Here is a 17,097-nt window from a genome sequence, read left to right as displayed (position 1 = left end):
GACATCAATGGGAGGCAGAGAAAGCGTATTTTGCGGTGTTTTATGCCCGCGGCGCTCAATGGCCGTGGGCAAAAAACACAGCGAAAATCGGCGTGCAGGGAGAGGAAAATCTGACACAAAATTCCAAATGGAAAACAGCATTTTTTTAGCTAATTGTCAAAAAGGTTTTTTATTTTTGTAAGGCTGGGTTCACACGACCTATTTTCAGGCGTAAACGAGGCGTATTATGCCTCGTTTTACGCCTGAAAATAGGGCTACAATACGTCGGCAAACATCTGCCCATTCATTTGAATGGGTTTGCCGACGTATTGTGCAGACGACCTGTCATTTACGCGTCGTCGTTTGACAGCTGTCAAACGACGACGCGTAAATGGACTGCCTTGGCAAAGAAGTGCAGGGCACTTCTTTGCCACGTAATTTGAGCTGTTCTTCATTGAACTCAATGAAGAGCAGCTCAAGATTTACGAGCGTCTCAGACGGCTCACAAAATTGCGAGGAGCATTTACGTGTGAAACGAGGCAGCTGTTAACAGTCTGTCTTTTCACACGTAAATACCTCTCATCGTGTGAACATACCCTTAGCGTTTTTGAAGCGTATTTTCAATGTGTTTTTTGTAGTGTCAAAGGAAAACCAGCTTGTAAAATGCTTCAAGTGATAGGTCACTTCTATTTCATGAGGTGTTTTTTTAATTCCGCAGCATATAAATATGCCTCATATGAACAACACAGTGTACTTCCCATTGAAATCAGGCGTGTTTTCAGCCGTAAACGTCTCGAAAAACAGATGAAAAACCAGAAGCAGAACGCCTCCAAACATCTGCCCATTGATTTCAATGGGAAAAACTGCATTTTGTTTTGACTGGGCGTCTTTTACGCGGCCGTTTTTTAAAACTCTATAAATGCAGTGTATGTCACTTCTTCAGCCATTTTTCATTGACTCTATAGCAATACAGCTCCAAAAACAACCGTTAAAAACGTGACTGATTAAAAAACTTCTGAGGGTATGTGCACACACACTAATTACGTCCGTAATTGACGGACGTATTTCGGCCGCAAGTCCCGGACCGAACACAGTGCAAGGAGCCGGGCTCCTAGCATCATACTTATGTACGACGCTAGGAGTCCCTGCCTTGCTGCAGGACAACTGTCCCGTAGTATAATCATGTTTACAGTACGGGACAGTTGTCCTGCAGCGAGGCAGGGACTTCTAGCATCGTACATAAGTATGATGCTAGGAGCCCGGCTCCTTGCACTGTGTTCGGTCCGGGACTTGCGGCCGAAATACGTCCGTCAATTACGGACGTAATTAGTGTGTGTGCACATACCCTGAAAATGAGGAGCTGTATTCCCTTGATAACAGCTCCGTATTTTGAGACGTTTTTTATTTTGTGTGTGCACATACCCTAAAGGTATGTTCACACGGCGGGGGTCCGTAACGGCTGAAATTACGGGGATGTTTCAGCCTGAAAACATCCCCGTAATTTCAGCCGTACCGGCATGTGCAGGCGCTTGAACGCCGCGTCAATTACGGCCGTAATTAGCGCTGCTATTCATTGGAGTCAATGAATAGCGGCTCCAATTACGGCCAAAGAAGTGACAGGTCACTTCTTCTACGCGGGCGTCTATTTACGCGCTGTCATTTGACAGCGGCGCGTAAATATACGCCTCGTGTGAACAGACAAACGTCTGCCCATTGCTTTCAATGGGCAGATGTTTGTCAGCGCTATTGAGGCGCTATTTTCAGACGTAATTCGGGGCAAAAACGCCCGAATTACGTCCGTAAATAGGCCGTGTGAACATACCCTAAATACGAGCAGTTTACGCTCCCAAATTCACCTCAAAATAAGCCGTGTGCATGTGGAGACAAATTTTTCTTTCACAGAAAACAAAAGTAAAAAAACGTGGTATGCTGTAACATGCTATATTACAGCCTTCTAGTGAAGTGGAACAGCTGTATATATGTGAACAGCTGTCACGTATCTCCAGGACTTGTCCACATTTGTACCTGGTTTTATTTTCCATTTTTGCACCTCTTTCCGGTTTGATTTGATACAGGAACACAATTGGAGCCTATATAATATAAGGTAGTGAAAGGGATAGTGCTTTTCTCGTATTATCTTGATTTCTATATTCTGTGCCATTATAGGATGTACTCGAGGACGATATATAATATAATACATGAGACTCCGGTATCCCTCACACATAGGTGACTAGAACCGCTCCCAGGTAGACGCTAGCAGGGAATCCAACAGCAGCTCAAGGCTGGGCCGAACCAATCACACTGGGCCTTACAGCCTTCCAATGAGGACGGCGTTTCGAAGACCTGTTGCCTGGTGCAGGTCACGTGAGCAGGATGGAATTCAGCGATGTGGTTGGCGTGATTACAGAGCCGTTACCGTGGAGCTGAATGTAAATAGAATGCGGGCAGCAGCCTGGGTCAAACACAGCACAGCTTAGCGACGCCCGGCTCGGATACCCCAAGGACCGGAGGAAGACCCCGGCTGCCGGCGAACAAGCACGAAGAGTATCGGGGTACGACTAACTGCGGCCCGATTGTCTGTGATACCCGTGCTGCTGTCACGGTGATACACGGGTTCAGGGGATGGTCAGGTTCCTGTAGATCCGCTTCACAGTCCTTATCATTAGCCTGTCCCGAAAGGGACCTGTATGGCATAATGATCGGCTGTGTCACCGATCGGTGGGGCTGGCTCTGCCATTCTCAGGGTTCACATATTTATAGCATACCCAATCAATATTAATGTCTGTGATGTGATGGACTGGGTTAGAAACATTAGTAATTTATTTAATAAAAAAACGGAGGGTATGATTGGTGGAAATCTTTATGCCTACCCCTTCCTTTTAGTTATACTGATGAGATGACGTGTGAAAACCTCATTAGACCTTGTTCACACAGTGCAATTTTGGTGAGTTCTTGTTGGGCTATGATTGGCGCTCCTCGCTAGACTGAAGACGTGCTCACAGACGTTCTATGTCGGCCAATCTTCAGTCTGACAAAGAGAGACGATCACAGCCGAAGGTGCTGGGCGCATCTGCGCCGATGTTTTACTGACGGTGGAGGTCTCCGCACCCGGCCCCCCACCGTTCAAAACTTCTGAAATATCCCTATGACATATCAACATTTTAGCGAAAGTGCAGTTACTCTTTAAGTTAAAATAGAAGTGGAACCTAAATTGGAGAATCATAATGGGAAGCAAAAAAAAAAAAAAAAGCACACAACAAAATATCACTGTGTTACACATACACATTAGACCGATACCGCGTAAATAGGCGGATCTGTCAGACATTTATTTAATGCGTATGGCCAGCTAGAAGGCTATGTGCAGCTTTTGTAAGCTATTAAATGAATGTATTTAGCAGTTCTTAGGCAACTTTCTAAATCACTTTTCTTAAAAAAAAATTCTCTGTGTACATAGAAGCTGTATCGTTTTGTCTCAACGGGTCCTGTGTGACTCTGATACACAGGATCCAGCTAATTTCAATCACATAGCGGTTCATACCGGTGCTGTTGTGCTTGGTACTGAGCCCCCCGGTTCACTTGAGTGGGCTGGTATGCAGTACTAGGCATAGCCACACTTGTATGTGTGGTGCTGTTTAATTTCTTCACTGTCCATTATAATGAGTGGTTCATGCGTGTAATGCACAGACCAGATGGTTCCTCCAGAGGGAGAGACACTCTTTGCAATGACTCTTCTCACACACACACACACACACACACACACACACACACACACACACACACACACACACACACACACACACACACTCGAAAAGGCCAATTGTATTTCAGCATGTAGCTATTTTTTGGGTTTAAAAACATAAGCATGGTATACATTGATCTTTTATTAACTGTCCATTTTTATTTGTAACTTTACAGAAATGCATAACTCATTGACATGAATAGCAGGAGCCCAAACTCCCAGTATGATGAGACAGATGGAAGAAGAGGAAGGAGCCCTTTATCTCGAAAGAATTCTACAAGCACACATACTTACACTCCAAAAAAAAGCATGAAGGATGACCAGGACATGGCTAGGAGAGATAGAGCTAAGACAAGGAGCAACCGGGATAGAAGCCCGGATATTGATAAAAGCAGTGACTCTTATTATTCTGATGATTATGAGAACACAACATATGGCTCTGACCGATCACCAACACCCAGCTCCAAGGCCATGTCACCTCGTGCCAAAAAGGCTGGCTATAAAGTCAGATCTGTAACGCCTGTACATAACAGAGGTACGTTTTTTTTTATTCGCTTAGACACGTATGCCACGAGATAGTTCCATCCGAATATGTAGGATTAAAGAGATTGTCATCAGTTGTTAGCCTCCCAAATCGCTAGGTAAAAAAGCTTCGTGCCCTATGCAAATTAGGTTTGCCGTATGCGCCAGCATCTCGATCTCCAACAAACCCTCCTCTTTCTCTCTCTTAGGCTGGATTCACACGAGCGTTGCGTTTTTGCGCGCACAAACAACGCGGCGTTTTGCGCGCGCAAACACCATTTGACAGCTGCGTGTGTCATCCGTGTCTGATGCGCGGCTGCGTGATTTTCGCGCAGCCGCCATCATAGAGATGAGTCTAGTCGACGCCCGTCACTGTCCAAGGTGCTGAAAGAGCTAACTCTTTCAGCACCCTCGACAGTGAATGCCGTGAAAAAAAGAAAAAGTTCGTACTTACCGAGAACTTCCCGGCCGTTGCCTTGGTGACGCGTCCTTGGTGACGCGCCTCTCGACATCGGGCCCCACCTCCCTGGATGACGCGCCAGTCCATGTGACCGCTGCAGGCTGTGCTTGGCCTGTGATTGGCTGGAGCTGTCACTTGGCCTGAATTGTCATCCCGGGAGGTCAGACTGGAGGAAGACGCCGGGAGTTATCGGTAAGTCAGAACTTCGTTTTTTTTTACAGGTTCATGTTTATTGGGATCGGTAGTCACTGTCCATGGTGCTGAAACAGTTTAACTCTTTCTGCACCATGGACAGTGACTATCTCCTGACGTCGCGTACCGATAATTTTTTTGCCGGGTTCGGCCAAATCGAGTTTCGGCCGAACCCGGTGAAGTTCGGTTCGCTTGTCCGGCTTCGCTAATCGCAAAGACACTCCGTTTGGATGTTCCGAAACAGAAAAGCACGTGGTGCTTTTCGGTTTACATTCATCCTTTTGACAGCTGTTGCGCAAACACGCAGTTCGCACGGAAGTGCTTCCGTGCGACATGCGTGGTTTTCACGCACCCATTGACTTCAATGGGTGCGTGATGCGTTGAAAACGCTGAATCAACGGACATGTCGTGAGTTTTTTGCAACGGAGCAACGCTGCGCAAAAACGCTGCCATGTCTGCACGGCCCCATTGACTAATATAGCTACGGGCAACGCACGTGAAAATCACGCGCGTTGCACGCGCGTATTTTACGTTCGTCTGAATAAGCCCTTATGCAGTTGATTGACGGCTCTGATTGTCTTCAGTGTCATACAAGCAGCGCCATCAATCAACTGCAGAGAAGAGGGCAAGGGGAGTGATTGGAGCTCAAGATGTCGGACACTTCCCGATTCAGCGGACACTGCTAACCTAATTTGCATATGGCGCATGGCTGGATAATTTTTTTTTTGCTTAGATGCAAGGACTAAGATCTTCAACAGTAGTATGTTTCTTCTGCTTTACCCTATAGCTAACTAGCGGTGTTAGTAGTTTGAGACAGGCTAAAAACCAATGAAAGCCTCACTTTAACTTTTGGCTGCAAATTGTGATGTTTTTTTTTCGTAAAAATTACAGCAAAATATATAATTGTACATTTTCAAGAAAGACACATAAAAAATTTGCAGCAAAATAGTTGTCAAACAAGATTACCATCTATTTTAATTCCGGTTTTCCTGGAGTCTAAAAAAAATTAGCCTGACCGTAGGAATTGGGCTAAAAAAAAATAACCAATTCTGATGGTCCCCACCAGTCTTCGTTTACTTGTCCTGCAGTGATGCTGTGGTCACGTGGATGTACGACACGTCATCACTGGAGATTGAGTGTACAACATTATGTTAATATTGTGCTTGTTCCAGGTATAAAAAAAGTGAATACCAAATTTTCATCAAGCAAAAAGGCACCACGATGGGGGTTTCGTTCCCAAAGCCTAAACAAAGAGTCTCCACCAAAAGACATAGATGTTGTCACGAAGAGAGTTCTTTCGGCTCGACTTTTGAAAATAAATGAACTAAGAAATGAAGTATCAGAGCTTCAGATGAAATTAGAAGAAAGTCAAAAAGAAAACAAGGCTCTAAAGAGGTTGCAATTCAGGCAAGAAAAGGCCTTGAATAAGTTTGAGGATACAGAAAATGAGGTATCACAGCTTATATCGCGACATAGTAACGAGAGCCGGACGCTAAAAGAACGATTGCGCAAGACCCAGGAAAGGGAGAGGATTACGGAAAAGAGACTGAAGGACACAGAAGAAGAGTTGTACAAGGCAAATGTGGCTTTAAAGAAGTTAAAGCAGCTTTCTGAAAATAAACACCTTGCTGAACGCGAGGAGCTAGCAAAGAAAGTGGATCTTCTAGAAATCCGGCTGGATGATCGAGAAAGAAGAGTTAAGGTATCCCACCTTTCCATGCTTACTGTTTTAATTCTATGAGGTTTTTTGTTTTTTTTCCAGTGGGTGTAATATCCATTCTAGTTTTGGAGTGACTTATTTTATAGTATATCTTGTACATGGTTTTTAGGTGTACCACCCACTTGACCAAACTTGAATCCCCACTGATACCCCTGTTTTTGGCCACACCTATGAAGATCTCCGCACTAGATATTGAAAACGCTCTCATAGATCAGAATTAGATTCTAATGCTCATGTGCCCTTATTGATGAAAAGTTTGAAAAAACTGAAAGTACACTCAAAGAGGATCTGTCACCTCTTCTGACATATCTAAGTAAATAATTGTATTCCCCATGAGAGAACAATTCTCAAGCATCTTTTTTTCGAACTTTACGTTGTGCCGTTCCTCTGATATTCCTCTTAGAAACTTATTAATTAATTGACAACTGGGTGTTACCAGTTGAGGGTATGTCCCTACGCAGACTGACACTGTCCAATCAATGCTGACGGTGTGAGACTGTAGGACACGCCCCTTTGACAAGTGGAATGTTAACACCCAGTTGTCAATATATTCATACATTTCTAAGAGGAATAACAGAGGAATGGCACAATGCAGAGTTCTTTGAAAATATGTTCTAGAATTGTTATTTCATGGGGAATATGAGTATTTAGTAAATAGACGGGTCAGCAGAGGTGACACGTCCTCTTTAAGGCTTACATTACATATACTTTTTGTGGCCCAAAAAAAATTCTAAAGCTCAAAATCAAGCTCTCTAAGAAAATGGTGCATGTGTATTTTGTGGTGAGTTCCACTACCTGCGGGTTGTTTTTTGTTTTTTTTTTATTGCAAAACATGTAATGTACAGATTCATCTTTGAAACACGTGATTTTTTTTCTGAAAGGAAACACCAGCAAAAAAACACAATAAAAAAAACCGCAACACAGAATGACACTAAAAAAAAATTATGGAGGTCTATGGGAGAAAAACGCCAGTAAATTCTTGAAAAAAAACACAAAGCCAGCCTTGCTGTGATTTTGAAAAAAAACGCCACTGAGCCAAAAAAAGCAAGACTAAATAAAAATCAAGGCATGTTTGTAGTGTGTTTTATAATTGCCCATTGACTTTAAAGTGTAGCTAAACGTTTGACAAACTTCTGACATGTTATAGTGACATGTCAGAAGTTTGTATTGGTGAGGGTCTGAGCACGGAGACCCCCACCAATCGCTAGAATGAAGCGTTCGTGCGAGCACTCAGCCGCTTCGTGTCTGTTTGGCTTGTTCTGGAAATAAATGTATCGGTGTACGGACTCAATAGAAAGTCTATGAGCCCGTACTCCGATACATCGGCTTTCCGGAAAAAGCCGAACGGACACGAAGCGCTTCAGCTGCTTCGTTCTAGCGATTGGTGGGGGTCTCAGTGCTCGGACCCCCAACAATCCAAACTTCTGACATGTCTCTATGACATATCAGAAGTTTGTCAAACGTTTAGCTACCCTTTAAGCTAACATCTGGTCACCGCGTTCTTTGCAGTAATGAAGCTTGGAAAAGCACCACACACACAAAATGTGGTGCTTTTCCTTAAAATGCTGCGTGTGAAGCCACCCGAATGGACAAATGAATATATAGATAAAGCAAACCATTTAAATGGCCTGACGGTGTCCATACATGGGCTGATGCTTTGAAGATATTGAATACCTACATGGATTTTTCCACTTGCCTATTTTATGGTAGGAAGGCCATCCTCCAATGAGATTCAGTGGTTATGTACTATGTATTGAATTTTGGCGTTTTAAGTATTTAAATATACAGTGATTTCGTATAGTCCTTACACTGAAAAGTTTCTTTTTAAAGGTAGGAAAGCTGTTCTTGTCTTTCTGGGACACCTGCAATAGTACTGACTTTATAAAGCTTTTCCCTCATCTTACAGGAGCTTGAGAAGAACATTGAACTGACGCAAAGCAGTTTCCAGAGGCAGATGATAGGTGAGAAAAAGAAAGTGCATGATATTCAAGAGGATAATAAAGTGCTTCAAGAAGAGATTCAACGGTTGACTCAAAAATTAAGGGTATGTGTCCTTTCATCCCTATCTGGAGTGTACAGTGGGTCTAAAGTATGTCCACTATGGAAGAAAAGAAGAAATGATCCAGCGCTGAGTCGTACTTTGGATTTAAAAAGGAAGCAGTATTCCCACCTTTATTGGGGTATTGAAATAAAATTGAAGGGAGACGCAGTCCCAAGACGTGTGCGGATAGTAGGCGGTTTGCCCTGGCCTACGCGTTTCAAGCACGAGCTGAATTCTTTTTGCCATGAGTAAGAGCACAGCTCGTGCTTGAAACGCGTAGGCCAGGGCAAACCGCCTACTATCTACACACGTCTTGGGACTGCGTCTCCCTTCAATTTTATTTCAATACCCCAATAAAGGTGGGAATACTGCTTCCTTTTTAAATCCAAAGTACGACTCAGCGCTGGATCATTTCTTCTTTTCTTCTATTTGCACACCGCAAGCCGTAGCGGGGCTCCGAGCGGAGAGTCTGGAGACGCATCAAACTGGTGAGCTGGAGGTTTCCTCCCTTCTTTACTATGTCCACTATGAAAGTGGTGCGCTGCAAATAGGGGGCAACCACATGATGCTGCTAAAGAGTTAAACATGAAGGAGGTGAGTGCCTGCTGTGTGCAGCTCCATGCTGCAACCCGCTTCAAAGTTTAGCTAAATTGAAAAGTTGGGAGCAGAATTTTATATGTCGGTGGTTGTCTTGCAATCCGCATCACCCTTAAAACGCAATGTTTAAATGTAATCTTTGAAAATCCCTATTTTAACTTTTGAGAGTTTCACATGTTGTAATTTTGCAAAAGTTACGGCCATATTGGTGGTCACTTTTGAATGCCCCACCCCCATGGATATTGACTTTACAGGGGTTTTGAGCAGAGGTGATAAATGTCTGATCGGTGGGGTCCGACCATTGGAACCTTCACCAGTTCAGAGTACGGTGGTCCTGGAGTGCCCTATGTGAATGGAGCGGGACTACGCGCATGCTCGGCCACCGCCCCACTTCCTTTCTATGGGGCTACCGGAGATAGCCGAGTGATCATAATGAGAGAACTCTTTTTATAATGAGGTTTTTGGGGGAAATTTTATTTTTCTAACCAAACACAGGAGTGGACACAAAAAAAGGAGATGCATTAGTCTTTTCTTTATACCTTTCCTTCCCCTTGGATCCACTTCTGGCTTAGGTTTAAAAAAAAAAAAGAGCCAAAAGCTGCAACAAAAATGCGTGCGTGATTTGGCCATAAACTAATTTTTTTAAGCAATTTGAATCATAAGTGACAGTAAAGTATCACTTGCTGATAAGCTATTTCAAGTGGCAACAAAATATGGCTCCACCTCCTGTTGTCACTTTTACAAAAATGGCTGTGGCAACTGAACAGATTTTGTTTTTATTATCTCTTTTTAACTTCAAAAAAATAATAATGAATAACACGTTACCAAATTACGTCTTGTATCTCCGTGTGATATCCTAGTCTTATCTCACCGCACTACTGTCTGCGCACTGACCCTAAAATAAAAAAATTGATCTGTTTACATGAAGGTTTTTATACACCGACACACGCATAATGGGATGCCTTAAAAATAAAAACTTTGCATACATCATTGGATGCTGATTTGTGGACGAAAAATACCTATAGAAGTTAAAGGAGACCCCAAGTAATTACATCCTTTATACGGATCTGAAAAACTATGCGTATTGGGTCCGTGTTAAATCTGTATTACGGTTTGCACGATAAAGGATTATATTTTTACTAATTTCTAAAAATATGTATGGAAGTAAATAACTGATCTAATACTGACGTAATGCGGAACTTGTTATGGATTAAAATATGCCCATTTACAAGTATTTCTGGACGTAATATGGCTGTTATCTTTTACGGTCCTGTGACGAAGGCCTTAAGGTGAGAGTTTTGTTTTTTCCCCCATACAGGACAAAGAGCGAGAACTTGATGCAAAAAATATCTATGCTTTTCGTTTGTCCAAGCCTCCACCTAAGAGAGACACTGAGATTACACCCAGGAAGAAAGGTAAAAGAAAGATTTCTTTATAGAAACATAGAAGTATAAGATAACTGTATCTAAAAATGAAATCTGTTTTCATTATAGGGATGAACCATAGTGTTAACATAGGTGTCCAAACTAATGACTATGCCTCATGGCTGGACTTTCCTCCTCCACCTCCCCCACCTCTAGTTCCAACTGAAGATAAACTGGAGAGCGAGCAGGAAGTTCTGGTAATTAATTTAGACTTTTAAAAAAAAACAAAAAAAAAAAACCCGCTTCATGATACAGCATTTGCTAGTATTTTTCTTGCACATTTTTACCTTGCAGGAGTAGCAGCCTGTCCTTTGCGTGATGGTATTGTATTTTAATTGTGACATGGTAAACCCCCATCACTGTTGTCTGGTTCCCGATCCATAGTGTAATTTTGGTGTCCTATTCCTTCCTCTCCTACCCTTTAACCTGTTTATTTCCCTTCTTCCTCCTATTTGCATAATAACTTTTCCCACTTGGGTAGGCACTGCTATCATAGGGTCTTTTTGCTTTATTTGCTGCCTACCCTTTAAAGCGTAACCAAACGTTCGATCAACTTTTAGCATGTGTAATATAAATATGTTTTGTAATATACTTTATTAATAAATTTGGGGCTCTTTTTCTGTTTATATGTGTTTTAAGTGGCCACTCTGACACTTTTTTACTACATTTTATTTCTTGGATTTCTCCTGTTGCTAGCAGAAATCCGTACACCGTTTGAATGTATCGGTGTACGGACTCGGCTGCCTGTGAATACGGGTAGGTGGTGGCCCCATCCTGACGTCAGATGTGCACGACCCCATCCTGACCTCCGGAAGGTCTCTCTGCCTCTATAAACTACACAGTTCTCTTTAGTGTAACCAGCAGCAGCAGAGCACAGGGAAGAGACTGTGATGAGCTCTGCTGCTGTCCGGACAATAGTGTGTGTGAGAGGAGCTTCCATAGAAGTAGCGCAGGTCTAGCGGCGGTTCCCTGTCCCCTCTTCCCCTGTCCATATTACTGTAACCGGCAGCAGCAGAGCGCAGGGAAGAGACAGTGATGAGCTCTGCTGCTCTCCGGTCTATAGTATGTATGAGAGGCACTTCAGTAGCAGAAGCGCAGGTCTATTGAGGGTACAAGGGAGCCGCCGCTAGACCTGCGCTACTTCTATGGAAGTGCCTCTCACACATAGTATAGACCGGAGAGCAGCAGAGCTCATCAGTCTCTTCCATGCGCTCTGCTGCTACCGGTTACAGTACTGTGGACTGGGAAGAGGGGACGGGGAGCCGCAGCTAGACCTGCGCTACTTCTATGGAAGCGACTCTCACACATGCTATAGCCTGGACAGCAGCAGAGCTGTCATTCTCTTCCCTGCGCTCTGCTACCTCCAGTTATGGTACTATGGACAGGGGGAAGAGGGGACAGGGAGCTGCCGTTAGACCTGCGGATGTGACCTGACCATGTGAGAGCTGGGAGAGGAGGTATTTATCCGAGTGCTATCAGATACTTTATAAAACAAACTCATTGGTAGAGTAGAGAAGATGTGTCTGATATGGTAAATCCAAGATGTCCGAAGCAAAAGACAACTGTGCTGCAAAAGGACCTTTTGGTTTTCCTGATTGGCTGGCTGTTTAGGTGCATGATGGGAACTATGGGCAGATTGAATATTGCATACAGTACTGGCAAACATCACACACAGTAAGACACGCCCCTATACTCGCCCCTAGCAACTGGCCAGAATCGGGAAGTGTGAGAAAATAGATGTGGACTGTTTCACAAGAAAAAAAACTGCAAAAAAGGTACTTTGAAGTGAAAAAAAAATTGCTAGGAGTAATGTATTCATATAGAGGGACATAATAGCAGTTGAATTTATTTTTTTGCCAAAGTTTAGCTACGCTTTAAATTAAAATGTGCAAAAAACAAAAGAAAAGTGTCAGGTTGTTGTCAAATGCTGAGGAGCAACTGTCAGAGTTTGAAACGTCATGGAAAAAGTCACATTAAAATAGGAGCTACAATTCAATTTATGATACTATACATCCAACTACAAGGCTACTTGGTTGTTCATTTAACATGAGAAAATGTAAATAATTTTAAATCTTACTTTTCTGATATAGTTGTCTTCAAATAAATTAGTGTTTTGGATTGGTGAAAACCATTTTTTTTCTGTTCCTTAATCCATATTTGTTTTTCAAAGGATAATCTTGCGAAACAGCTCAAAGAAGAAGCAGAAAGGATTAAAAGAGAAAAACAAGAAGCAGAAATGCTTAAAAGAGAGCGAGAACAGGCACAACGAAAACAAGATCAAGAAGAAAAGTTAAATAGAAATAGGGAGCAGAAGATTTTGGAGGACAAAGCAAGGAAACTACGTGATGGTAAGATCACCTTAAAGGGGTTGTAAAGGCCTAAGAAATTGATGGCCTATGGAAGTGAATGGGAGAAGGCTGTAATACTGTGAACTGCCGCTACAAGTGTGTCGGTGATTCACAGTGTGAGCAGTAAAGGAAATGGAGGGGAAGTAGCGCTCGTAGGAGCGCTGCCACCCCTTCAAAACAGCTGATCGGCGGGGGGTGCCAGGAGTCGGATACCGACCGATGAGCTATTGATGGCCTATACTTGGGATAGGCTATCAATTTCTTAGGACTGGACAACCCATTTAAAAACATGAAGCAGCATTTTTATTGATTCATTAATGTGAAAATATAAATACTGTCTGGCCAGTATTTTTGGACAACATTCCAGGTGTGAAAATGTTTCGTTTTGTCGTGTGGAAGGAAACCAATTACTTTGTGATTAACCATAATGATATTAGAACTAAAGGGATTTGCCGTGACTCTGGGACTCCTTTCCATGTCCCTCAATAATTTCAACGAAGTGTGACCTCTGGAAATAAAACTGGGCGTATCTTGGAATCGGTGGACCACCACTGATCACTATTTTGACTTGTCCTATTGACTTTTAATAAAACACTTTTGTGGGAATACTCCTATAACCTAATCCATTTTGTGCATGATGGTAAATGGACTGATTATATAGCCTCAAAAATAGCCTGACTCCTGGTAGGGCTGGGCAATTAATCAGAAAAAAACGACACCGAAATTCAGCGCAGATAACCGAGGTCATCTTGCGCATTTCATTTTTTTTCCGGTTTCAACTGTATCTGCCTTACTATTCACTGTATAACGCTGGCCGCTCACGGCTCCGCGCAGACAGGCCCGATGACTTCAATGCCTCGCACCTCTCTATGCTGAGCTGTGAGCGGCTCAGCACGCATGTATTTAGAGTACGCTGCACTTCTGCCATATACCGGCGTTTCAGGCAGCTTATTGGTCCATTGAAGTCCTCCATGCCTTCCCCATTTATTTCTTGTTTCGCCTCAATGGACGCCCCATTAAGTTGTATATACACGGATGTTATATACAGAGATTATGGAGGTCCTTTGTGTTACCCCCATCAACCCTGTATATTACCCCCATCAACCCTGTTTATTACCCCCATCAACTCTGTATACAGGGATGAGGGGAGTTATGTAAGAGGGATGATGAGGGTAATATACAGGAATGAAAAAAGTTATATACAGGGATGATGTGGGTAATATACAGGGATGATGGAGGTTATATACAGGGACCCCCATCGTCCCTGTATATGCCAGCCCACCATCATACCTGTATATAACCCCTATTATTCCATCTATATAACCCCCATCATCCCAGTATATACCAGTCAGCTATCATCCTTAGACATTATACTGTGTGAGGGGCAGTATAAGGGGTATTTTATATACAGCCGGCTCAGGGGATCTATATTAATTAAATGCCGTGGCATGCTAATTGGGTGTGTGGCATGCAAAAGCTGTGTGGCCTGAAAATCTTTTATTAATCGAGGTTACATGTTCAATTAATCATGATTTGGATTTAGGTCATAATCTCACAGATGTACCTCCTGTGCTTTTGTGTGTGTATATATCTATATCTGCCTTACTTTCTGTGCAGTGGTCTAAAAAGAGAACAAGACATCTGCCGTGAAGGCAATTGCCCTACAGTCCATGTAACCAACTTGCCTAATATATCATCTTGTGTACCTCCAAATGATGTTGTGTTGTCTGTGTGAACATGAATTTGTCGTAAGAAATGTAATACATACAATATGATCAGGTCTCCATGTACACAGAAGAAAACAGCAAATTCTATATGATCCACTTCTACTGTAAATGCAATATGTAGGTGACAACATATCTGTAAACCATAAACCTGCCATACACTGTCTGATATTACTGCTCGATGCAGTACAAAATTTCGTACTCTATAATCGTACAAGATTTACCATCCTGTTGGGAAGCAGGTTGCGATCCTTCCCTCGTCTCAGTGAAATATCTCACCGTGTATGGCCAACGTGGAAGCTAGATACATTTCTACTCCTTTTCTGTTTCTTTTTAATGCAATTTCAGAATTTTATATATATATATTTTTTTAATTTAATACTTGCAGAATGGGAAAATGAGGAATTTGAAAGAAAGAGAAAAGAAGATTTGTTAAAAGAAGAAAAAGCTGTAAGAGAAGGCATAGATGGAAATGAAGAGGAAAGGCTTAAAAAAGAGCTTTTATTAGCAAAAATGTTTGAAATTGATAGGGAAAAACAAGATCCATTTTACCCTGACCACTCTAAACCTGCTCCAACACCACTTGTGGATACTTCGCTAAAAATTGAAACAACAGATACAAAGCATAAAACATACATGTTCTCAGAGCCAACTGAGAAACTGTTTAATGGCCTTCCAGTCCATGGAGGACACGAGCCAAAAAGAGATGTCCAGAGTCATAAAAACACAGTGGATACCAATGGGGACTTCACATTTGGAAGTTATACTCCGTCTTTTGGAAGAGGGAGATCATCTGTTCATAATCAAAGGAAAGAAGTGTTGGAGGAGCCTATTATAACTACTTCAAAGCTGGACATACAAAAAGATAAAAAATCTAGTTTAATGGATCAACTTTTTGGAAATGGCTCTAATGCTACATTGCCTTCCATTTCCAGAGTTGGAGACCAAGATAGTCTTATTTCAAACAACAGCAAAATCCTAGATCAGGACTCCAGCAACACTTTACCTTGGGAACAAAACGGCAAAATCAGAGGGAAAAATGTGTTCTTATCTGGTGATGGGAAAAATTCCATCGCCGGTAGAAGCCGCTTACAGAACACACCAGGAAGGACAGCAATAAAGGCTGTTAACTCTGTAGAAGATGAAATTGAAGAATTAGCATTATAGGAAAGATGTAAATGTATCTGTTCAATATTTATGGCATAGTAAATATGTAAGGACTCTTTAAAGCGTACCTCCACTTTCACTGAAAAAAGATTATAGTGCAGGAGTGTGCACTATGATCAATTTTACAAGTAACTTTTATTAGCGATTCTGCTTCGAACAGCAGCACGAACTGCTGATCTCCATGGCTCCCATATGCAGAACGGCCGTTAGTGCCATAGAATTCTATAGCGCTGTCAACTGTTCTGCATACGGGAGCCATAGAGACGTGCAGGATCCTGTCTCTAACTACAGAGTTATGATCCGCCGGCAGCATAGACTATAGGCAGTCTGTGCTGCTGCTAGAAGCAGAATCGCTAATAAAAGCTATTTAGAAAAATTATTATTGTGCACGCTCCTGCAATACAATAGTTTTTCAGTAAAAGTGGAGGTATGCTTTAAATGTGTCTGTGTATTGTATATTTTTAATTGCTACTATTTTTCTTGAAGTTTTATTAAATTATTTCCAAGGTACCCTCTAAGATTTTGACTGGGATGTACAGTTACTGTCCCTGTTTTCAGTGTGTGTGTATATATATATATATATATATATATATATATATTTAAAAAAATATATGTAGGATATGCGAATAAATTCAATTTGATTAAACAAACTTATTTCTTGTTAATATCATCGGGACACACAGCACCATGGATATAGTCCCCTGCCACTAGGAGGCAACAAGTGGGAAAGTCTTGTCTCTGCCCAGGCAGGCCATACCCTTCCCACAGACACTGGCTAATTAAGTTTTTAGTCTAGTATCCGTAGAAGGCAAACGTGACCTGATACAAAGGTCCGCTGCTTTGTTTTATTTTAGTTTTCTTTATTTCTATTCTCTCCTTGCAGGTGGGTTGTCAGCCAGATAACAGCCTAGTTAGTCACATGGGGGTGCCGGTAAACCAGACAGTCCTTTGCACTAAATTTTCCTCTCTGCCGGTCAACTAACTTGTCTTTCTGCATCTGAAGACGGAGAGTGCCAGTTACCCCACTATACATTTTGAACTTACGGATGAGGTGACCCTGCATACACCCGAAATCTTTAGAGGGTGAATAGATTATTTTCCATTCCCCCTCCCCCACCTACACCATTTGGAGACCCTATGACCGCACCCCTGGAGAGACATCCCATCCGTTGGACAGGAAACAT

General features: G+C 42.4%; 1 protein-coding gene across 1 annotated transcript; it reads left to right on the top strand.

Moving 5' to 3' along the window:
• Positions 1-2,265: 2,265 nt before the first annotated feature.
• Positions 2,266-16,515, top strand: LCA5 (lebercilin LCA5). The gene is made up of 8 exons (XM_075862056.1): positions 2,266-2,531; positions 3,895-4,253; positions 6,065-6,594; positions 8,519-8,656; positions 10,569-10,665; positions 10,744-10,871; positions 12,845-13,022; positions 15,135-16,515. Exons 2-8 carry the CDS (start codon positions 3,914-3,916, stop codon positions 15,911-15,913), a joined length of 2,190 nt encoding a protein of 729 aa, XP_075718171.1. The 5' UTR covers positions 2,266-2,531; positions 3,895-3,913; the 3' UTR covers positions 15,914-16,515.
• Positions 16,516-17,097: the final 582 nt, after the last annotated feature.

Source organism: Rhinoderma darwinii, chromosome 4 (assembly GCF_050947455.1).
Source record: "Rhinoderma darwinii isolate aRhiDar2 chromosome 4, aRhiDar2.hap1, whole genome shotgun sequence".
Lineage (NCBI taxonomy): Eukaryota > Metazoa > Chordata > Amphibia > Anura > Rhinodermatidae > Rhinoderma > Rhinoderma darwinii.
This window is presented reverse-complemented; position numbering and strand designations above follow the sequence as displayed.

Excerpts from the sequence above, each read along its gene's own strand:
- LCA5 (XM_075862056.1), top strand. The coding sequence starts at position 3,914 with ATGAATAGCAGGAGCCCAAACTCCCAGTATGATGAGACAGATGGAAGA. Across the intron at positions 6,595-8,518 it reads ATCGAGAAAGAAGAGTTAAG|GAGCTTGAGAAGAACATTGA; the intron begins GTATCCCACCTT and ends CTCATCTTACAG. Across the intron at positions 8,657-10,568 it reads GGTTGACTCAAAAATTAAGG|GACAAAGAGCGAGAACTTGA; the intron begins GTATGTGTCCTT and ends TCCCCCATACAG.